Genomic DNA, 24,255 nt, shown 5'->3' with positions numbered 1-24,255 from the left:
TGAAACCGAATTAGCGAAATAGGATTCAGTATTCTCGCAGGTTTCCTTCCCGTAAGCTCAATTACTACCTAACTTTTGGCGGTCTATTTTCAGGTTTGATCGTGAATTATTTGGACACGTCATCGGTTGTGCAAAATGCAGTTTATCGTCAGGAGTTTTGACAGCCCAGCAGTTTCCCCAACATCACTGATGAAATCCTCTGTCTCCCTGCCATCAACAATGGTTGATTTATTCCTGCAAACGATCGAGTTATTTGTTATCTGTTGGCAGTTGTCTATGTCAGAATGGACTCATGAGAGATCCGGAGATCAGGTTTCTGATACCGCTCCGCAACCCGTATGCAGGACTTTTGCATACCAACGAGACCGTGAGCAGAACGTGCCGGAACACTACATGAAACGGTCGCACGGAATTATCCCCAATCCTTTCAGTCCTGTCCTAGGAGTGTTCTTCACACCCTTGTAATTCCCAGGCCTGGAGACGGTGTAATATGCCCTTTAGTGGCGTAGCATATACGTTCCATCAACACAACGTTCATACAATATCTGATGGAACAAGGTCGCTTCAGGTCTTCACTAAAGTAGCAACCGTAAAATTAGTTCACATCCTTGTTTGAACAGGTCGCCATCCATGTAGGAGCACCTTTGGATGTCTGATCAAAACTTACTGTGGACTGTCAGCTGGGAGCATCGGAGATCATCGAAAATTTGCGTTAGAATTCAAAATCACAGGGTTGTAGAACGCTCATTAAGAAGGTTCAAAGGTCCTGTTTCCGGAAGTGACACAGTCGGAACCATATTCAATTCACGTTCAACCTGTTGATGTTCTGATTTGAGAAGTAACAATCCAGCTACGTGAGACATAAAAATGGGTGTGAAAATTAATTCGTGAAGCCTAGTGTGAGTTGATTTAGAATTTTCAGACTTTGTTTTTTTGCTCACGGGGATACAAGTGACTTTCNAAGTTGACGCTGGGGGGGGGGCAAACGGCTCCTTCCATTTAGGACAAAAAAAGTCATTTGCCTGGGTAATTTAACCAGTTGTATTTACGTAATTTAGGTAATCGTGAAGCACTACAAACGGAATGCTGAAAAAAGAATGCAGTGTGGTGCGTTGTACTGATCAATCAGAATCAGTTAACTAACAGCTAAATAATCAACCAAATAATGAACTGAGGTAAGCTGAAACCTGTTTACTGCGCTCCCATCTAGTTGCCAAAATGCAGTTGGTGAGCATGGATTTCAGCAGACAACAAGACGTCTTCCGCTGCTCGACTGACTCAGAAATGTTGCGCCACTTGTACGATTTTGAACCGTATGGAGTGGGGGTAGAAGGCAGCGAATCCACAGTTAGTGCACTTTTAGGGTTCAGACAGCCGCTCGAATGACTCAGAAATGTTGCGCCACTTGTGCGATTTTGAACCGTACGGAGTGGGGGTAGAATGCAGCGAACCCACAGTTAGTGCACTTTTAGGGTTCAGACAATAAATTTCAGGGGTGTTTAACGGTAAACTTTGCTTCTCTGTATCCCCTTTTCATTGGTGTTTAGGTGTGCGTACGAGAAAATGGCTCGATAGACCAGGTATGTTAGTTGGTTTTCCTAACCAGCGCACAGCTGAAATACGGTTTGAACAGACCTGATCTCAAATCTTGAAAGAATGACTTTAGTAAGCGAGGAATAACAAAGAAATTCTCAGCAACGACAATTTCTCGCAGCAACTATTTACCTCCAAAGACAATCTTAGCTTTGACCGTTTTATTTCCGCGCCAAGGAGCTACACGATCATCGGCTTGTCACAAAAATCCCCCAAAGTCTGTCCTGTAGGCGAGCGACAATACACGAGTCTCTTGAAAATCTCCCACACAAAAGGGATGTCCGACAAAAATACTCAGTTTTTCCACTCTTTGTCACATTCCTAATCGACTGGACAACAAAACAAACTCGACAAAGTCAATACAACAACTTCCAAGACTGGGGTCACGTTCATTAATTTGTAGCATCTATGCCGAGAATTACATCTTTGAATCTCAAGGGAGTTTTAAATCAGGCCATGTCGCGAGGTATTTTGCCGTGTGCTGGTGAGATAAGACTTTTGCGAATAGTGAGACTAAGACGTTTTCAAAGCTGTCACAACGGTTGTATCAGAAACATGGTTTATGCAGGTTATTACAGGCGAACCCACAATCGGGAAGCTAGTGTGTGTGTGGCTGTGCAACAAGAGTTGTGTCTAGCACCAAGTATGTTGAATCAAGTTTTGACAAAATAAAGGGTACTGATATTGCGCTGCTGAGGACGATAAACCTTCAAGTACAGTTTTTATTAGAAATGCGCCAAAATTTTTGGTTTCGGGTGGTTTGCGTCCCCTCAACCACAACGCAACACAGATTCATAAAGGGCCAATAAATGCAGGAAGAAAGCTGACAGCCAACTATCCAATCACATTAGGAGATAACAGATACCCTCTAAATGCTATATAAACGCACGCGGGCAAATAGAAGATACCCACCCATCTGCACACTGATGAGGTTTCCTTGTATGTTGATGAAACGTTCGCAAGTCGATCAACAACCAAAAAGCACTTTTGTTGGGAGTATTCGCTGCTCCAATGCGGAGAAACGTAGGTCGCATGAGTATTATTCATATGGGACAATTAAGTTGGTATAATTTATCGGTAAATGTGCCAATAATCCTTTAATTAGGCCCTCTGGAATGCAAGTCAAGACAAAGACTTCCAGTTTTATTCTCAGTACCTACCAGTCTGTGAAAACGTCAGTTCTGCTTGTAAGTTATCTTTCCCTCTGGGTTGTTCAAATCCTTCGTCGACCCCATAAAAAGTGCATATCCTGAATATTGTTCCAACTGAAACAAAATGTGGCAGCCCTTTCAGTTGAACGGCATCACAAGATGATTTACCGCCAGCAATTCTCCCTTCGGGAACTACCGATGTTCAGAAGTATCGTTCACGTTTTGTCGCACGAGTTTCCGCGCCAGAATGCTCTTCACAAGACCTTTATCCGACTTCCCATGACTGCCTGTTACATGGCGTGTAATTTTCAACCATTTGGGAGCGCCTGGATTGAGTCACATTCAAACGAAGAAGGACGTTCCATTGAGTTGCACTTAGGCTGGGAACCATCCCCTTTTAGAGATCAAGTAATAATTTAGAAATTTGTGAGGTTTTTTACCTCTGACTCAAGAGTGAAGGTTGACCAGGCTTGGCTGATTGGTGAAAATGGACACTAAGGGGAAAGTACAGAAATAAAAGTAGACGAATTTTGGGAAAGTGGGAATTAAATGCTCACCATTTCACCTGCTCAATTGTGCTTACGTCACTGGATAGTTATGGGCCATTGATTTGCTGTGTTAATGGATTTAGGTTTTCCTGCTTGTTGGATTACCGGTCTCACTCCTCTTGGTTTCCATCGCGTGTGACGCGCACCCTTATCAGCACAAACGCCTTGTGTGCGGACGTCCAGGGGCTTAGTTTGATTAAACAAGTCAGTCTACTGCAAATGCCCCAAACTGTGGATGATCTTGCAAACTTAAAAGTAAGGGAGTTTCCTATGGGATAATACAGTTAGAACGTAAGCGCCGTACAGTGGACCAGTACTTCGTAAGGTTGGACAGACTTGACTGTGAGTTGTGAGCGCTAGTTCGAAATACCTTGGTGAACAAAACAATTTAGACAACAAAAAGTCGGTAAGCCTGGGGGAGGAGGGTTGATCGGTGGTGAAAAAAGTCCAAGTACAGTTAGCATGAATGAAAAGACGGCTGGAGACGAACTGCTCACTTCTTGTTTACGTTGTTACTCTCACTGAGCCACCGAGTTTACTGAACACACTCTTCGTCGCGACCATGTATTGGGACTTCACAGCGGTTCACTATAACTTTTGTTTTCTGCCACGTGTACCTAGACTTCTTGTTTCAAGATATACCAGCCCCTCGTCTACTTCCAAACTTCATTTTCTCCAGCTCATGTTTAGTTTATCTATGTACCAACAGTTGGTCCGAAAATGACGGAGATCGATTTTCCTCAGTAAGCCAGATCGGACCTTCTGTCATCCAGTTTCACTCGAAATGGCAAGTAAATCGTATACACGATGCTAGAAGAGAAGATACTCAACAATGCACCAACCCTAACTCTCCGAACTATAATGAAACGCCTCTAGGCGCACGGACACCGCACCGTAGTCATCTCTTTTCACGTGTCGTTCAACTGACGGATTTGACGCACACTTTAAAAAAAACACTTTTTTGTCACGCAATTTGGTTTGAATTCAATGCATTCGAGACGAATTATCCACTTGTTGCAAGTTGGAAGGTTGGTACGTGCGCGACACATTCGGATCGAGTAAGTTCTTTCTTCCATGGAGGTCTAAACATGTTCGATGACTCCTCGATCACGTGACGCGAAATGTCCAAAGTCTGTCTCACAACCTAAGTATTTGTTTGCCCAAGTTCTGTTGCACAGAAAATATATGTCTGGCTTTTAATATCTTCCATCAGTTAGGGGAACTGTCGTAACAGTGGTCGTATTCTAGTTCTTGGACAAAGAATACCGAATAAAGCAGAAACGTATACATATCACGTTACTGGCAGTATCGCTACTAAAAAATTAAGGTTTGCTTACCAGCATACTCATGGAAGCTAGTAAAAAAACGCAACATATCGCTTTCAATTATGATTAGAATTTACATGCTCATAAACACTCAGCCACTTTAATCATCTGGACGAAAAGGTCGAACATCGTGCACATGAGTCTCATTCATCAGGTGGTTTATTCTTCCACTGAGCTACTTATAGATTGTTAGTAGTGTGAAACGATTTTTTTGCGTGTAGAGATTTCGTCCTGTAAGTAAAAGCAAGCTGTGCTGAAAAGCCGAAAGACTGTTCCTTCCTTATTGGGAGTTAATCACATTGCTGATCAGCCGAACGGTTAAGTGTTAAACTACTAGCCAGGAGGCCGCGGGTTCGAGACTCTCCGGAGTTTCGTGAGATTCGCACTGCTGACGGTTCCCAATAAGGATGAAACAGTTGTACGATGCTTCTCAGCTTTTCAGCATAGATTAGCTCCACTCACAAGACGACATCTCTGCACACAGAAACCCAAAGCTCCTCACGCTACCAACAAAAGAATTCCCCGTCGTACACCGGAAAACGACGAAAACCAAACAAAAATCTTTATATTCAACGATGGTTTGTGCGAAATATTTTGTCTTGTGGGTGTTTTGAAGGAGATCATTCAGTTCCACAACCAGGCAGTCGAGTGGAACAACGTGCTGTGATGCTTAATAAAACAAAATCTGACGGTTCACTCTACGAAAAATCTGGCTGAATATGAAGTGAGTTAGTTGGAAGGATGTCAAAATATGGCCTTGAACTCTTGTCAGTGCCGATCAGCGTGATGAACTAACCGAAATAGGGTGCTTACCTGGATTTGTTTCGGGACTAAGACGTGCACAGAAAGAGTATGAAAAGAAACAGAGAAGCAGCGCAACTGTTATTTTATTCACGACATTTCTGTAATATTAAGTTTCTTCCAAGTGAGAATTTTAATCGGAGCACATCATTGATCCAAACCGATTTTAGAAGGGGAACTCCTCCATCTGCCCAAATGTGCAACCAACCACTTGACATGACATCGCTTTTGTATCAAGAATAAGGCACCGCTTGACAAAAGGCTATTTGACTTAACCGATCTACCTCATCGACCTTATCAGTGTCTACCGTGAACAAGCAGACAGTGGACTGTAAACCAGAAATTTTGAGTTAGATTGAGTTAGATTTGAAAGCGTCGTGGCGGGACTAAGCGGTACGGATGTGTACCCGACCCGGCCAAATTTCTTGCAAGCTTTAATTGCTACCCGTGAAAGGAAAAGAACCCTTTGCTGATAAGTCATTTCTTAACCGACACGAACAAGTCATTTGACACGAAAGAAAATATCTCAAGTGCACACGGTTTTTAGGAACTAAAAATTCTCATACGTCCACTTAAACTTTTCTCGATATTCACTGGTAATTACACAATTGGAAAAGGAACACTGCAAATTAGTTGCATCAGGTGAGTGGACGGAGTTTGGAAATCAGACTAGTGACTACTCAAATGCTTCATCAGTACTATACAGCGTTACAATCCAACTGCTGTATTAAGAACTCACTCTGACAAACCAATTAAAATTTCACTTTTCCACAGACACAATTTAGCGATTTTTCGACTGACACCCAACGCTGACTTCGTTCTTAGTCAAAAATACCTCTGAATGGGTCTCCATATGCATTACAGCGCGACAAATATCTAAGTATTCTCTCTGGGATTTCGCGCCAAGAGTGAGGAATTGTCCACTAACAAAATCCACTGACTTTCTTCTAAAACACTCCGGTATGAAACAAAACTGTCCAGATTTAAGCAGTCACTTGGAAATCAGGGTCCAGTTAACTCTCGGTTTTGTGTAGCCGTAAAGGGCTGTTGGATAGTTTCCATCTACATAGCAAGTGGTGCTATTTTATAGAGGAACAAACATAGGCTTTAGAGAATACCAAATAGGAATACAAAAAGATACTCACAATGGATTTTTTGTCACCTGAACAGAGACCGTATTTTTCAAAAGGGAATAACCAAGAACGAAACTCTTTAGATGTCCGCCAAGGCGCATTACATTAGTTTTGCTCACGTACATCCCCACCGAAAAAGGGTCAGATTTACACATGAATACTATTAGGAGAACCAGCTCCGAACGCAACGGAACTATATAACAGCCTATGGAATAACCGTTTTCGTTGAGACAGATTTCATTGGTTGTTCTTCACTCGTCCTTGACAAATGAGTTGTATTCTCGTTATCACTTTTTTCGACCCGCTTGTACGCGACAGTGATCAACAGATCAGCCGGTTTGCACGTTCATTGAGTTTTTCTGGTTTGGTCAAGCGCACCAGGGCGATCACGTGCTATCCAGACCGGGGTTTACAGTGATAAGAAGGCAGTAAGGAGACTGTAGTCCACAACAGATACGACCACCTATTGGAATCGTTTTACAATCACTCCGCTTTCGTTTAGTGAAACCCGATATTTTCTGGTCACTGGGGAAATGTTTCATTAAAATTCATATGCTCGGCTTAAAAGAATTATTCTTTGATGAGTTAGATGAAAATTGTGAAAGGCTGAAAAGTAGTCTTTGAAAAGCTTATTGGAAGCTTCGTGGGGTTTCATTTGACCAAGAGCTATTTGTAAGTTGACTCGCTGTAGTTTTGCTGGACTGATTGACACTCATCTATCCCGGTTACAAGCAGCGGCTCATCCGGATCAGGTTTGGTGTCAGAGATAGTTGCACACTCGCTGGACCGCTTTACTTTGCGGCAGGAACTAAGATTAGGACTTGGTCAATCCATTGCCTTCATGGTGCGAAACGGAGGCCAGGTGTGGACGATTAGATGTGTGAAGCACTTGACTACTCTGTCAGAAAATCCCACCTTTCTGCCTACTCGTAGGAAAACTCAGTAGTATTGGGTGCTACAAACGGGGGCCATATCGACAGTATTGTATTTCCAACTAACTCCTCCCGTACTGTGAAGAGACTTTCAGTTTAGGTACGAGTGGATAAAACTCAAGATGCGTGTTGGATTCAGGCCTGTTTGGGGATCGTATATAGAACTAAGCATTCTAAACTGTGTTCAACCGGCCTTGTACTGAATACCTCGTGGTTAAAACGGGATCTCTTCTCACCTGAAGATCAGTGTTGGTTAGAGAAGCTCTCGTGTTTGTAAGCCAGCTTAGCTTGAGGGCTAGTACAGCTGACACGGTTCTGAGGTTCTGAGAGGATTTCAGTCTTCCCATCAAATAGTACTGGCGTAAATTTATCACTTGGCTTAAAAATTATTGTACCCCGCGGGTTTAGCGCAACCGGGATTCAGATAGAACATAAGGTTGACGAAAACCTGAAGGCTGTGGCTAGCCGATGAGCGACAAAATTGGAGAGACGTTCGTGGTTTGTCGGAGAATTATGAGTAACATTTTGAGTATTGTTCGGTCTCGAACATCACTCCAGCTGAAACAGAAAGGGATCTTTTTGTGGCACACTCAGTTACACGATGCCAAGTGACACATTCAGCCAGTACTTAGTCGAATCACCCGTATTGCTAGTAAGGCTTCTTTCCATGTCCGCGTGTGATATTCTGTGAATTTGCGTCTGACCAGTCAATTTCAGTAGCGATTTTGTCTTGTTGAAACGTTAAAACTGCACCGATCTCCGTTGCTCGAATTATATATACCGAACTGTGCGAAATTTCCACCTTTTTATTTTCTCACCTCTTCGCTGACATTGGCTGAAAATTTGGTTTGTAAGTAGTATAAGCAAAATAAATGGTATAACTGTTTGATTACCGTGACAGTGATTAATTGCATAGTGAAACGAGAAGGTGGATAACTGCGATCGCATCACAGTGGTCAGAGTTAACCAAAAAAAACACGACGTTTTCACATAACTGTTCTCCTTTTTCTTGAAAAGTTTCAGAGTGAGATTTTGAGCGAACCACTACACACTCATGGTCNTACACAGTGGCAGAGTTAACCAAAAAAAACACTACGTTTTCACATAACTGTTCTCCTTTTTCTTGAAAAGTTTCAGAGTGAGATTTTGAGCGAACCACTACACACTCATGGTCGGTCCAACTACTGAGTTTGCTAAGTGTTTCTCTGTTATGCACTTCCTTCTCTGGACTGAATTTGTGTACTGAAGGTCTAAGGTGGCTCCTGTGTGAAACACACCCAGCTTTTTGAACGCACCACGTCTAATTTCGGCAAACGGTTGTAGCAGTATTGAGAGTGGATTTCAGACGACTTTGGAGTCGTTCAGTTCATTCTCCCTTCTTTCTTCTCTCCACGCTTTAAAAAACGCCCTAATTGGGCTCCTTAAACCATCATCATATTCTTCGGAAAACTCTGGATTACCGTTCTTTCTGCCCATTTGTACCAGTTCCCCAGAAACCCCCCGCTTGACGTCCCATGGATGTTACATGGTCTCACGTCAGAGGGGACTTCTGCATTTTACGTCAGATTAAACACGGATACGCCCATATTGAGGATAGAATCAGGGTAATAGTCATTAGATTCAGGAAACAGCTTCATCAAAGCTTGACATTTTTACCGAAATCTGTCCCGACACCTGTGTGGTTGTCTCACCAGTCACATTCTTGGTGTAGTTGTCGAATAACACGACTGTGTGACGAAAGTGACCGGCACGTGTACTGACAATCACTAAATGAAACCAGAAAAAGTTGGTTGTAGTCGCTGTAGGAGCCCTAGGGGCCGTGAAATCGACCGCTGCAGTAGATATGAAAGCGGTCTTCAACAGAACCAGAGTTCCATGACAGATGGATACGGAAACCGGGGTCTAGAAATATATTTAGTCTTCGCATAAAGAGGGCTTTGAAATGAAGCGCGCTTTACTCAGGTCACCCCGAGAAGTTGCTTTACTCCAGTCTGCAATCTTCAAAGTCGATGCTTGCATGATTTTGTACTCTTTTTTTCGAGTAATGGGTCCGCCTTTTGCTAGGACGTTTCGTGAGCTGCTCCAAATCGTAGTGGTGACTGCAAATGATCTGAATGTGCGGGCTTGAAGCTGAGATTTCAGGGTTGTTCACCATCCCTTGGTTCGTTCAAAGCGTCACAAGTGTTATGGGTAGATTTAGCCAACGAAACAAACACCCGAACATTCCGCGGTGTTTGTTCCTGGAGAAAGAAAGTGGGCGAGGAGGAAGTGCACAAAATACTCGTCGTTTAGAATGGCCTTTCAACAATACGAGCCCCTTGCTGTTTCTGTGAATTATCAGGAATGGCAGCTGGTCGCTACAAACGAGGTCTGCACTTTATCAGACGTCAATATTCGATTGTTAATACCCGAGCAACAAAGCACTGCGGGTTTGTGACCTTTACTGTTATGCCGGCGGTGTCAGGTGATTGGGTAAGTTTGGGATAACTTACTCGCAGTGGACCGGACACTGAGAGATACAAATGAAAACCATCAGGAAACTTAAAAGTTACACTGGGCACCATTTATTCTGTACAGAAAGTCAAAGTGTCAGGATGGCTCTTCATCGAACTGAAAATTTTCATGGCCCAAATACGCGCGGATCAATATGGTTGAAATTGATAATGCATTTCGTTGGGCGCGGGGCTTCCAAGAAAAACTTAGTTTACAGTAAAAATTTGGATGTGTAAGGGCGGAAGACAGAAATTTAGCCATGCGAAAGGGTCTGGTTGACAAATGGATTACTCTTCTTCAACACTGGGTGCAATAGTACCATAGCAATAGCAAATGGTTCATTTGGGTACATCGTGAGAGAAATGAGTCGTCAGGTATATTCCTCGGTTTCGTTCTAGGGTACTTCAACAAACGAAAGAGTAAATTGGTGAATTTGAAGCTAATAGCCTCTTAGCTGCAAAGGGCGAGATGGCCCAAGTGGTTAGAGCGTGAATTTACTGATCGAAAGCTCCGTGGTTCGCACCCGACATTTGCGTCTCTCGTCTTCCCCTGTCTAGGCTTGGACAACCTGGCAGTATTCCAGCCCTAGTGCTTCCTTCGGGTGGCATGGGAGCTAGGCACCGAAAAGATGCTACAGCTAAACAGCTTAGCTGCAAACGAAAGTCGCAATGCTCAGACCTCATCTGCGTCGCCGCACAATACACCGTATGGTGAACAAACCGTTCTTATTTTCACACAGATTGGACAAATTTCAAATTAGTTGCAGCACATACATTTGAATCAGACCATTATAAACCGGAGATTCAGCTGGATTTCTGTTTTTCGTCAAAACTAAATTCATATGCAAGTAAAATCTGTCCATTTCGGATGGAATTATAAGGTGTTGTTGCTGTTGGAATCTTGTGGACTGAGTCTATCTGCTGATCCCGAATGGGAAGGAATTTCAGCAACCTTATGAGTAGTGTGTTGCGCTTAGATGACCCTTCACAGTGTGCATTTTGAGCAACCAAATGGTCTTTCTTTAGTTTTTCTGGCAAGCAAGAGCACATGTGAACTCTCAATCGATTTACCGAGAAGAATTTTTGGTGAGGGTTGGTGAAACGGCCATGCGATCCCTGAACTTCCGTTTTGTTTAGCCTAACCATTACCTTGTTAAATAGCGCGCCAGGACGAATCGTTTGAGATGAGGGAAGTCCCCTTTCTGAAGAATATTTATCAACTTATTTTTCGATCGAACACCATGAGGCCCAGTATCAATGGCAAATGTGTTTTTCTCAGCGCCTAAATTTCTTGCTCATCGGGGAGATGGTATTATTTTTGGTTCACATCAAGTATTTTAGTGCAAAAGCACTTGGTGAGGTCGTTTCTGTATGGCATTTCAAGCGCGTGTGCTCATCCCGTTTATGTATTCTGATCTGTGTCAAGCGAGCCATATTCATAAATTTCATACGGACAGTGAAGCCATAACGCTTTATTCGAGCAGAGCTGTTGATTGATGACACAATAACTGAAAACGTACTTCTGCGGCCCTAAAAAGTTAACATGTAGCAAGACAAAAAATTTAGACTTTCGAAGAAATTCTCACTTTCCGAAAACAACACGAGATTGCTGAGTAGTCACGGGGCAAACGTACTGACCAAATGGTTTGTGGTTCGAACCCAATCCGGGCATCTTTAGATTTATTGCATAGGCTTTGTCAACCTGACAGCATCTCAGCCATTGTGATCCCTACATGAGGCATGATAGCCGAGCCAAGAAAGGGTTTTGCACGTGAATAAAAACGTAATCAGTAAGCAAAAATCGCTTACTGCCGCAGGTGTATATTCTTCATTTGAATCGGATTGAGTCATCCTCGACAAAAGGGTGCCTAGGAACCAAAGTGGACCAATAAAACTCCGCGCAATTCTGTTAAATATTCTGCCAAATTTTTAAAAACGCTGTGACCGAAATCCAGTACAGAATGCAGTAAATACCCACTCCTTCTATTAAAGAGAATGTTGATTTGTCCAAGTTTGGCGTTATGTCATCCTGTTTTGAACTGACCATGTGAAGAAGATGAATATGGGTCACCAAGTGACATTTAATCAACTTGGAACGGGACAAAATAATCGACACGAAGCGAGAATCAATAACATTGAATCCAGCAGGAATAAGCAAAGCGCATGTGTGCACCAGTTACCGCAGGATTCTNTGAATCCAGCAGGATTAAGCAAAGCGCATTTGTGCACCAGTTTACCGCAGGTTCTGAGCATAGCACTTCCGCCGATATCAAGTTCGGAATTTGTCTTCCATGGTCACTTCCATGGTTAGGACAACCAAGGTGATTCTTGACCTAAAGCCGAGATAGACTTACTTTTGAATTTGTGGGATCAACGAATGTTTCGCTTATGCCGGGTTTAAGCACATGATTGATTGATTGATTGAGGCAAAATATCAACGAATGAACTAATTCGGCTCTCTAAGATCGGGAAGCTGAACTCAAGTCCGACCCTCAAAGCCCCAGCTTTAGAAGGCTGTCTCACTTTGAATGCCACCCACGGACCAGGCTGATATGATAGAGTTTATGGGTGTCACACGAACGACCACCAGTGTGGTTCGGTGATCACGGATATTCAGAAACCGTCAGACTACAGTAAGCATAGTTTCAAAAACGCTTTCTTCCTAGCAGTTCCGGTGAAAAACAACTTTGCACTTACGATATAGTGAAGATCCCTTAAATCAGGTTGGAGGGGTTAAAGAAAACTATCAAAAACCGTTGAATTTCAAGGGTAAATGAACAGATAGTATACTAAGCGAAATACATTCACTTGCAAACAAATTTGTTTTTGCGAAAGACTCACCTGGAAGCCAGCCGAATCTCTTGTTTGGCATGTTTCCAGGCTACTGAATGTGTTGACCAGACCGCCTCATGTCAAAGTTGCTACGATATTCAAGATGTTGCGATACATGTATATGCGTAATGTGCTACTCACAAGGTTGCTGAAAATCCCTCGACAGTCAACAACCAGTTTCGACCTACTTGGGTTTCATATCCCTGTTTCCGGCAACCTTATGTTCCACCGAAACCCAAATTGGACTGATTGGGACAGATACACTCATTTGCAAATTAATTTGGTACTCGCGAGAGACTCAACTGAATCTCTCGTTTATGATATTCTACAACTGAATGTGCTGCACACATGCAAGCTCATATTTTAGTTGGCACGATATTTGAGATATCGCAGCATATTTTCATGAAGGAAACTAGTCACAAGGTTTCTGAAAACTCTTCGACAGCCCAAGACCTGCGCAGTCCCCGAGTTTCCGTTAACCAAATTGCACGAAATCAGCGAACTACACTCAATTGGAAACAAATTTGGTTCTGCAGCTCATAGGAACGAAAATCTAATATAATCTGAACAGTGGCGCGATGCAGATACCAAAACTAAGTAACTAGACCGATCTCAAACCTAATACAACGCAAACTATCGTTGACTTGCTTCATGCAAGCATCGACTATGCATATTGTGTGGTGGCCTGGCTAAGGATGTGGCATTTAACACGGTTTTTCTTTGGGGAGACTTTTGATTTATGACGTAACATTACTCCGAACTGTGACGCAATGCAGATAACAAAACTAAGTGACTAGACCGATATCAAACCTAATACAGCGCAAACTGTCGTTCAATTGCTTTATGTAAGCATCGACTATGTATATTGAGTAAGGGCGTGGTGGCCTGGCTAAGTATGTGGCATTTAACACGGTTTTTCTTGGGGAAGACTTTTGATTTATGACGTAACATTACTCCTCTGCTCGAGAAATTTACTTCAAGGGTCTTCTGAATTGTAAAAACCCTAGAACATGGAAAGCTAGAAGTGGAAATGCGGGGTATTACAGTAACTTGGTATAGTCTGGTATTATAATCATACGGCCAGCGACTGACGATCGCGTGACCTCAGCTCACCACTCAAGCAGACGCGCTTACTGCAGATGTGTGCGCGTGCACAACAACCATACAAAAGACCAAACACACTCGTCTACGTTGACGAAGGCTGGCCACAGGAACATTTGTCAAAAGTTGGAAAGCAGACCCAAATGGTTTGCCCGTATTCGATAACGAAAATCCCGGGGAAGCTTTACCTACATCGTACAAAATCGTTTTTTTTGCGACTCCCTCCCTCAAGTGAGCCACTTTGATTGCAGTCGGTGCAAAATGTAGGAGTGAAGAATAGTAAAACATATGCAGATAGATGGTACACATACTGATTCGGGCTGCACACGGAGGAAAAGGAGTAGAAGAGTACACAAGAATGGGGCTACTGCATCAATTTCCCACGAATTCGTGCAGTTGCAAAAATTGATGTAGCTTTAATTGCCTAATTACTTCGCTGGCTTACTCATTCATCCTAATTTGGTGTACTGAGTTTATTACGTGTAAAATCTATGTTTACACCAGATGTTAGACATTTGAAGTTCAGGCTAAATCGTTTGAGTAGTTGTCACGTGACGAGGAAGATCGATTGGAAATCTATCGATGATCGCACGTATGACGTAACCTGCTCCATCAGTGAAACTTGAAGAGCTGTCTTCAGACTAGTGTGTGGGAATGTCTCAAGAATTTCATGGAAACGTACGAGTGACTTCAACACGAAGAAACCTCGAAAGTGACTTCCACAATTGTAAAATGCCAAATGGGTGCTGTTGAGTTTCTAAAGAGCTGCTTGCGTGAGTGGAAGTTTCAAACCTTTTCTATGATATGCCTTTTAGAAGCCGCAATGAAGAGTTATGATTTGTCCATTTCAGCGACCAGAACCGTGCGCATTTTCTCTCTGGTTATATTGCTGTGGTAGTTGTCTTAATCAAAACATCTCCGCGACTATGCCCAAAGGAGAACTTTTGGAAGGAAGAAGGACTCAGTTATCGAAGTTCTGTCTAGCGGACGACTTGTTATTAGTGACATTCAGGCATTTGATAGACCGAGTACAGCACAGTTGTTGCTCATGGTCCCTGTTCAGCTGTAATCGTTGTCTACCGATAGTGTAATCCCTATTATTCTGAAAGAAAAAGCCATGTTATCCCACATGTACTCGCACGTTGAGATACACACTTCCACCTTGAACCTGCTGTGCTCAACCGCAGTTTCGAATAGTGGTCACTAACCGCGAATCAACCACAACCGTGGTTGATACGTGCCTTGATAAAAGTGCGTACGAATAGCAGTACTTGCTTCGAAATAACAAGACAAGGTAAAATAGACGACATCAGACGAAATAACCACAGGCATTTAAGGTTTTAGAACGAGGAGTCGTTAGATTACACAGCGGAAGCTGTGAAAAATTTCTGGGACTATCGAAATGTGGCGATTTCGAGATAGCAAATAAAGACGGTACTGACGATTCCTTGGTCCAACACTTTCGGACGGAGAATACCCTTTTTGAATGATTAATTTGAGCCCAATGTTATCATCACCTGTGGTCGAAAAATGAACATGTTTAAATCCACAAAAGTATCACATATTGCCTAGGTTGGTGGATGTATAGAGTGATCGCTAGTTTGTTTCTTGGAAATGAATCCGTTGCTCATTGACCCAATCAAAGGAGAAGAACTGACCGTTCTTTTACAAATTCATGAGAGCTCATCTTACATCACTTCAACCGGGATATTTCAACGTACGACGGCAAAACTATTCTGTCGATACGACGGTTATCATCTTCGCCATCCTCAGCATCATTGATGGTGTCATGTTAGTGGTGACGAGGCCCCTGTTTCCGTCCGAATTCCGTTTGATAATATGCATTTCTCGGGCTCCTTTCATCTTCCTCACCACTGTTTGACTTTTTAAGACGCTTTTATGTACGTGAAGGGTACGACAGTGCATGTTCTTGTGGTTGCTGGCGGAAACCGAAAATCCGCTTTGTAACAATCTGTTGCGCAGTACTGTGTCTTGACTTTAAATGTTTCTTACTGTGCACCACTCAATCTGTTCAACATGACCCAAGCTGCGTTCGGTCCGCAACCTGTCAGCCTTAATCATTATATTTGTACTTGCAAAATTCATGTGTACAATTTCGAAACATTCTATCCTTGTTTTTGGATCGGAAAGGATACAACACAAAATTGGATGAAACTTTTGCGTTACTGAAGCTGTCAGTACAATTCAAGCGTGAAAATAAGTAGCCTGCTTACCTTTGTTGCCATCTCACCTGGAAAATCAATTACTGGTGTCAAACTATGTTACAGTTCCAACCATCGGGGTCACTTCAATCAATTGGATGGCAATTAGTGAGAAACGCAGGCAATACAACTGTAGGTTGGATTGATTGACAAGTGAAAGGGTGAAAAACGTTTGGACTATGACAGTTGACCCTCAAAGTGGTTGCCGTTCGTCCTGAGGCGGTGATTAGTTGTACCTTTTATACTTGGCAATTCACTGAGGCAAGTTTTTTAAGTGCTTTAAACCGTAATCTCGAGCAGCGGTAGAATACTTGGGGGTTGATTATGTTCCCTAATAACTCGCAGAAAACCTGCTTTGCGGTACACAGTTGACCAACTTCTGGAATGTCCTTTTCTCCAAATTTGAGCGTCGATCGTGAAGGGCATGTGCCACTGAGTGGACGTTTCTTTCGTGCCTTTCAGGAGCCAATGATCTGGTGGATACTACTGATGGGGCATGCGAGTAGTATGTTTTCTCATAGATCCGCTTCGCGTTTTTTGAAAAGTGAGATATATTACGGAATTTGTGGAGTCACATTTACTTGCAATTGAGCAACAGTCAATGAATATCCAGGAAAGTTCAGGAAAACGCGTTGAAGGAGGCGATGAATATTTAGTTTTGTAAACAAGTTGCATATGGGGGTTTGGCTTCCCTGTCCAATTACTTGCAATGAGCAACAGTCAATGAATATCCAGGAAAGTTCAGGAAAACGCGTTGAAGGAGGCGATGAATATTTAGTTTTGTAAACAAGTTGCATATGGGGGTTTGGCTTCCCTGTCCAATAGTCCGCAATTGTTCAGTTGGTGTATTCTAACCCATATTCTGCAGGAAAGGCCATCTTCCTTTCAGTGATAGCACTTCGTTGATGAGGTGCCAAAGATGAGTTCTTGAGGGGTATAGTCTCAACAAAAGCCAGACAATTTTGGGGTATCCAGGTTGGTGATTTCGACTCAAGTTCATTTCCGGAACTCGTGTTCAAGCGTATTGCTGGATATATCTGAATGATGCATTGGATTAACTAAACGAGGTTTCCCAGTTACATTTTGGTCGGATACTTCCACGAACGGCGACTCTTTAAATCGTACATGCCCTGAAATAGAATCTGCCTGTCAAATTCAGAATGTGTGCTCTTTGACTTGATAGCCCAATGGTTTGGAAAACGCATGATTTCGAGGGATAGTGATAGGAATGTAGCTGCTTACTTAGAGTGCTTTCAGGGCTGCAGAGCAGGAGAAATTTCCAATTGGAGCTATGTGGTGGCGTGTTTCTTGTGCGCGCGTTTACCAGGCTAATTTATGCTTTCAGCAACTGTCACCGTAGCTGACAAGGTTCAAAATCAAATGATAACTACCCTTAAAAAGTGGCATTTAGTAAAAAACGACTGTTTTCTTAAAAGAACTCTACTGGGATGGGGAGGCTAGCTGAGAAGCTCTTTGTTGACTCTTGGTTTATGACACTTTAGAAATACACCATGTTAGGGGCTTCACGTTCGAAAGCATGTTTAAGACTGCCTGGAGAAAGACGTACAAAGAAACTCTACCAAATACTCAGTTATTTTGAATTTCATTTATTAGAATTCGCTTTTGAGCAGTCACTTCTGTCCTGGCGCACTTATTCTGGAAAGACAAAACCAAAGGAACGAGACACTGGGCCTGAGTTTCCTTCTTATTAAAGGCCATTAGCAGTGAAAACTCAAAGTTTGGACTCCGGACCTCTGACGGGCGTTTCCAGCGCGTCTCTACTCCACAGTGGACGTAATCGGACTGGGATTTATGGATGGGCGATTCAGGCACGATCGATGATCAGGCAACTCACTTTGTTGTTTCTGTCGACTGATTCGGCTCAACAAGGTAGCACCGCTTGAAGTCTTCTGAGCAATTCGTTTCAGGATTTGTTGTTGGGAACGAAGCCATATAAACGTTTGTTCCATATGAGGTTGGGGAGCTTTATAGACAGTCGTTTGGACTTCTAACTGAGACATGAACTGGTAGAGGTCCGTGTTTCGAACCCGACCTCTGCCTCTCGAACACCCCTGTCTAGGAATGGGCAACCTGGCAATATGCCAGCCTTCGTGCTTCCATGGCAGTTAGGCACCGGAAGGGTGTTACAGCTAATGAGACAATCAATATATGGTTGATTTTTTTGTTGCTATCTATATTAATATGTAAAAGATGTGTATGAACGAGATGAGTGTCACCTAAAATCCAATGAGAACAATTCAGCGTTAAATGTTCAGTGTGAATCCCTAGTTCAATCGGTTTGGGACACAGGCGTCTGGGTAAAAAAGTAAAAAAAAACTTGGAGATGTAGCGTTCAACGCATCAAGCTGATGCAAGTTCGACTGATGACAATTTAAATGCGGTAATCGAGTATAAGTTCCCACCGAATCGGTGCTCTGATCAAGTTTTCAGACAGAAATTGAGAAATAAGCAGTGATGTCTCACGAGTTTGGATGAGCAATCATCGTTATACACTGGACTCGAAACTTTGAGCCCTTCAGTAGCTTAACTGGGCAACGAAACGTACAATTTTTCTCGGAATTAGAAACATTAACACACATTTAGCCAGCGTTTTATACAAGTTTCCGCAACGTGCCACTGTCCGAATCACGCAGAATTACCACTTCGAGTCCAAAAGTAATATGGTCTGTTCTTTTGGAATTAAAGTGCGCGTACGCATTTGGTAGCTGCTCTCTGAACTTTACGCAACATGCATACGTCGTATGAATACATATGGAGAAAAGATAAAGCATACATCGAAAAGGTGAGACTGTTCTATCAAATCACTCGAAATATAACACAGTGATATCTAACTCACTTTCTCACCCTGGCCTTTCCTGAAATAAGCGTTGAGTCAAAATCATACCGAAATTTGAGATTCGAGAAGAGGAACGAAAAAAACACTCTTAAAGTTTGTAAAAACTCTTCGGAAAATATAATCAACGAGAGATTTATATCTTTGTGATGTACTACTCATAAGGTTGCTGAAAACTCTTCGACAGTCCACGACCGGTTTCACCCTCTTTGGGGCTCATCAGGTATGCGCAGTCCCCGGGTTTCCGCCAACCTTATGTTCTACTTAAAATCAAATTGCACAAAATAAGCGAATATGCACTCATTTGCAATCTAACTTGTTTTTTTTTCGAGAGACTCACCTGGAACCCGGCTGAATCTCTCGCTTGTGATGTTCTGAGGCAGGTGAGTCTCTCGAAGAAACCAAATTAGTTTGCAAATGAGTGTATATTCGCTAACGAGAGATTTAGTTCCCTTTTAAACCAAATCTGTGTTTGAATAAGATGACTCATTGAATAAATTGCCCATGTGAATTTCATGGATGCCTATGACCATTAAGAGTACTCTCGCACTACATAACTACTCATTTTATTCCCTCTCAGTATCAAAACCCGTGCGTATGCTTATAAAAATGGCGATAGCCCAGCTGCTAAGGTGCAGACTTACTGACCGGAAGGTCCGTGGTTAGAAACCAAGGATGGCATCTCGAGTGCTCTTTATGTAGGCTGGAGTCACCGAGCAAAACCTGAGCCCTTCGGGTGCCGTAGAATCTAGGTACCACTTAATTGTTACAGGTGAAGTAACATTACCATTAATAGATGTTTATTTTCCCGGAGATTCTAGGAATCGAAGCTGCTTATAGAAGAAGATTCACCGGCCCATAATAGGCCCACAATAACGCATCGTCTGTCTGACCATTTGGTATGAAAGATTTAGGTATTGAGCACTCACTTTACCGAATAAATCGCCATAAAAGAACCCCCAACCCAAAACTACTGATGGTAAACTCATGTGATTATCGACTGGTTGCAGCAACCGAAGTTTTCCTGCCCAGCGATCACTCCGCAGTGAGTCGAGTTTTGTTCGATTTGACTGTCTGGCGTTCGAGTTGACCCACTACACAACGGGGTCGAAAAACGACTCCAAGATATTTCGGTTTCTATCGAGCGGCGCACTGGGTAACAGAAAATAAGTTTATGAAGGAATACTTGACGTCAGCACTCAGTAATATGAAGTTCTTGAGAACGCGTAAACTCCTCGTGACGATGAAAATAAACAGGACTATATGGGAGTATATTTTTTGTTACCAGCACTAATAAGTCAATATTGGTTACTGTAGAACAAGGCCTTCCCTCTCAGATATTGGATCATTGGAAATCAGGGAATGAGAGACATTGAATCATCCGAAGTGTTTTGTATGATCGTGGAAAATGTGACTTTACTTACCGGAATAGAGACGCCCATTCGCGGTAACTGTGAGAAGCAGGAAGTTGTACGATTTGACGAATAACTAGGCTGACCCATCTAGGTGGACCCATAGGACAATCCGCTCCGGAAAAACTTACCGTAAAAACGGTCTCCAAATTCTAATCCTACAATGAATGAAACGTCTTGCCGTGAAATGCGTGCCACCAAAAACGCAAAACCTTGATTATTTGTCGTGGTATCTAAAAATATAAGACCCATTTTTCCGGTTCAAAGGTGAGGCTTTACTCAGTGATCACTTACTTAATTCGGCTGAAGAAAACGTTCGACAATATGGGTATCAGAGGTGACATAGGCCTGGAAACACGATTTCATCCTGATTTTACCATACTCCAAACTAAAAATAGTAGTTCGCAGCCACACCACTCTCGTTTGAACGGCCGTCCTCTGTTCCGGCGTAATTGTTCCGGTGAGTCCACACCAAACGGGGGAAGCACTGGACTCGGGTTTCGCTCTCGTTAGAGCTCATCAGCAGTGCATATCCAATGCCCGTGCCGGGATTTGAACCCCGGACGGACATCTGACATGCGAGGCGCGCAGGTAACCACAACTCCACCAACGCACGTTGGACGCATCTGAATTTTCACGTCTGAACAGTCCAACTTGTTCACACATGAGCGATGTGATTGGTGTGCTCGACCCATCGAACGACGATCCAGTAACTGTCCTGGTTGTGAAGATCGATTGACCTGCCAGTCACCACTTCCCAGTCAGGTAGTGTGACACACGCTTGATATATCTGAAACCTGATGATTTAGTGACTTTTTATTGTCCATTGAATGGTCGTTTGTTCGACACTGAGGATTTCAGCTATGGATGTTCTGTGTTTCAAATCTTCATGGATAGGTCTTTCAGGGTCCGCAGTAAGAAGCAACTGAATCTCAAAGAATCAACTATCTACTTGAGTTTCCTTTTTGTATTTAGACATGGAATAAGTACTTGTTTGACTGCAGTTTGACGAAATCTTGTAACTCTTAATTGATATTCCGCTGTCAGTAAGGCCACTCTATGCTAAAAAGATGGGAAGTTCTGTAGAGATGTTTCATCTTTGCCAGGAATCATCACCAATGCGTACTTCTGAAACGCGGAGAGCTTACAAACCTCAATCTTCTGGTCAGTGATTGAACCGCTTGGCTACAAGCGGCTGATCAACAGTGTGATTAACTCTTTATTAGGCAGGATATAGCGCCACCTACCCTTCAAACACGGAAATCATACCACCTGGTCACGTATTGACTGCCTCCTCAACCGATGACTTCTCAGATGGAAGTTTCACTCATTTTGTGGAAATATTCTCCCTTCGATCATTGTGTAGCGAAGCGGTGTGTTCAAAGTGTGGCTATTGGTGTCTGCACTAAATTCATCTACGTGTGAACTGCTGACTGTGCATGAGCTTTGTTTCTGATTGGTTGTTTGCGTTTTCAGTGACACTGGTCAGCTGATCGGTTGACTTTCCTGAGACCCTGCCTTACTGACCTATGGGCAATAGAAAAAGTATCAAGGTTTTTGAACAGTGCTTTAAAAAACAAAACATGAGTGTTATTGATCAACGGCCATGGAGAACTACGAAGTAAGCTATCACCATTATTTTGAAATCAGTTTTCAAATCATGAAGAGGAATCCCAGAATCAATAATTACTTCCAAATTCGCATAAGATTTGCCATTTTCGAAATACGGTAAGGGGCAAGGAGTTTCTGCCACCGCAATTAAATTAAATTAAGAATCGAAGGATACCCTTTCTTGTGAACACGTAACAATTTCAAAATTGATATCTCGTTGGCACTTTTGCTCGAACAGACCCTCTTCCGTTTTGGCGCGACGAGCAACTCGGTGTCAATGTGGACACACACGGGTGAGTTCTGTTCTTAGTGGGGCTCAGGCGTATCCTCCTCAAAAGGTTTGATGTACAACGCAAACGCTTCACAACCAGTCCAATTACGAACTTTGGATCCAGTTGGGTGTGAACCCAAGTTAACGACTGCACCAGGATTAGTGGAGGTTCGTGAAACCTAACTGAAGGTCAATAAAAGCCTCTGTGACGCATCATCCCATGTAGCATGTCTGACTCACCAGTGGATCCAAATGAACCTGAGAGCATCAAAAGTTACGAAAAAAGCGAGTGTCCAGAAATATAACAGAGTTTTTCGGTTGCAAGGTGTGGTTTTCATGTCTTAAGGAGAACGCTCAAATGATGAAAAATCCACCACTAATGTTGCTGTTTGGCAGTTTCTTCTGAGGAAAGGAGAGTACCAAAAACGGTATCAATAAGTGATTCGTCTGTTTTTATATACGGTACCGTGACATGGCAAAGTTTATGCTGAAACTCTGCATTTCCGCGAAAGATAATTATTCATACGCCATCACTTTCGTACAGCACTATCACATATAGTGCCCTTGTTCAGCTGGGTTTAGGCATTTAATGATGCAGCTACCTTTGGCCGGTAAAGTCTCCATGGATGCAATATTTTACGAGAAACTAAGACAACTGTTTGGCATCCAGATGTTAGATTTTACCACGTCCACTATGAAACATTCGTGGCTTTTTTCGTTTTGGTTTGAAGTACCAAAGAACTTATGATTCTACTAGTAGTTTTAGAGTAGTTGGTATCGATCTGATGAATCTCGATAGGAGGGAAGTCTCACCCTTTTCGTAAAGGAAACTACTCACAAGGTTGCTGAAAACTCTTCGACAGCCACAACCGGGTTGGCCCTTCTTGGGGCTCATCAGGTAGGCGCAGTCCCCGAGTTTCCGACAACCTTATGTTCTCATCATCATCATCACCATCATCATCATCATCATCGAGAGCATGACATCAGTGTCCAAAATCGGTGCTTCACTGCCGTAAAGATGTGGCATGAGTTTATTTGTGTATGTGCAGTTCACGGTTGTACGTGGGCTGGGATACTGCCAGGGCGCCCACACCTAGACAGGAGGACGATTAGGGTCCTCAACCAAAGCCTTTGGCTCGAAAAGCCTAACCGCAAGGTAGCGGTGTTTGGNGAGACTCTGCGAGTGTCGCGGGACACTCTCCAGTATGGCTCAATGGATCGCTGAGGTGCGCAAACCGTCACACCACGGTAAAGTCCAGTCTCTTCGTGTGCTACTTGAACCCAAATTGGACTGTTTTCGAGAAATACACTCATTTGCAAATCAATTTGGTTTTCACGAGAGACTCAACTGAATCTCTTGTTTGTGATATTCCACAACTGAATGTGCTACACACAGGCTGCACAATGGTGCCCATCTACGCGATGTTTTTCATCCTGGTTAGTGAACCAATCCTGTCCGCTTGTGTCTTTGGTTCATTGTTTTTGTAAGGATGGTAAACCCACGAATCAAGGTCTCCTCTGTTTTTTTCGGACATGTTTTCCGGTTATTTTGAGGCTTTTCAAGTAGTCCGTCATGTGGCTTGACATAAGCTAATATAATTGCCAGTCATTTGGAGCACTGTCAGTGTGACCTTCGATAAAATCAGGTTGTTTAGTGTTTTGCCGATCTGTCTATTATCTTAACAAAGATTAAAAACTTGTTAACTATCTCCACTTAATCCAAGTGTAGCTATAGCCACAACAGTTTGTTCAACTCACTGCCTACTATGTCTATTTTTACACAAAAATGATCGCCGATCTCTGTCATTAGAAAAAATTTTTGGGTAATATTTGTCATTATCCTGTGTAATCATCGACCACAATCAGTGGAATTATGGATTTTCGATCACGTGATCCAAGTGAGTCATGAAACTTTCTTCCACCATTTCACTACCATGCTCAGTGAACAAAATGCCCATCAGCTGATAAGTATTGATT

The 24,255-nt window shown here is 42.8% G+C and overlaps 2 protein-coding genes across 2 annotated transcripts in view; one reads left to right on the top strand and one right to left on the bottom strand.

The window, feature by feature from the left end:
- The window catches only part of T265_03735 (hypothetical protein), a gene marked incomplete at both ends in the record, with an annotated part of 102,565 nt that overhangs the window by 58,516 nt on the left and 19,794 nt on the right, over window positions 1–24,255 (bottom strand). Inside the window, 2 exons of the mRNA XM_009168282.1 lie at window positions 17,986–18,142; window positions 22,519–22,536. Of these exons, the coding sequence (XP_009166546.1) occupies window positions 17,986–18,142; window positions 22,519–22,536 (175 nt within the window). The remainder of the gene's footprint in view (window positions 1–17,985; window positions 18,143–22,518; window positions 22,537–24,255) is intronic.
- On the top strand, window positions 13,210–23,715 carry T265_13310 (hypothetical protein; the record flags this gene model as incomplete). Its single annotated transcript, XM_009168301.1, has 6 exons — window positions 13,210–13,334; window positions 19,208–19,367; window positions 20,910–21,011; window positions 21,045–21,161; window positions 22,246–22,300; window positions 23,483–23,715. Coding segments are annotated over 6 exons (792 nt in total), but the record flags the coding sequence as incomplete, so codon positions are not given.

This window comes from Opisthorchis viverrini (genome assembly GCF_000715545.1).
Source record: "Opisthorchis viverrini unplaced genomic scaffold opera_v5_54, whole genome shotgun sequence".
Lineage (NCBI taxonomy): Eukaryota > Metazoa > Platyhelminthes > Trematoda > Opisthorchiida > Opisthorchiidae > Opisthorchis > Opisthorchis viverrini.
Note: the sequence above shows the minus strand (reverse complement) of the source record. Positions and strands in the feature narration are given on the sequence as shown.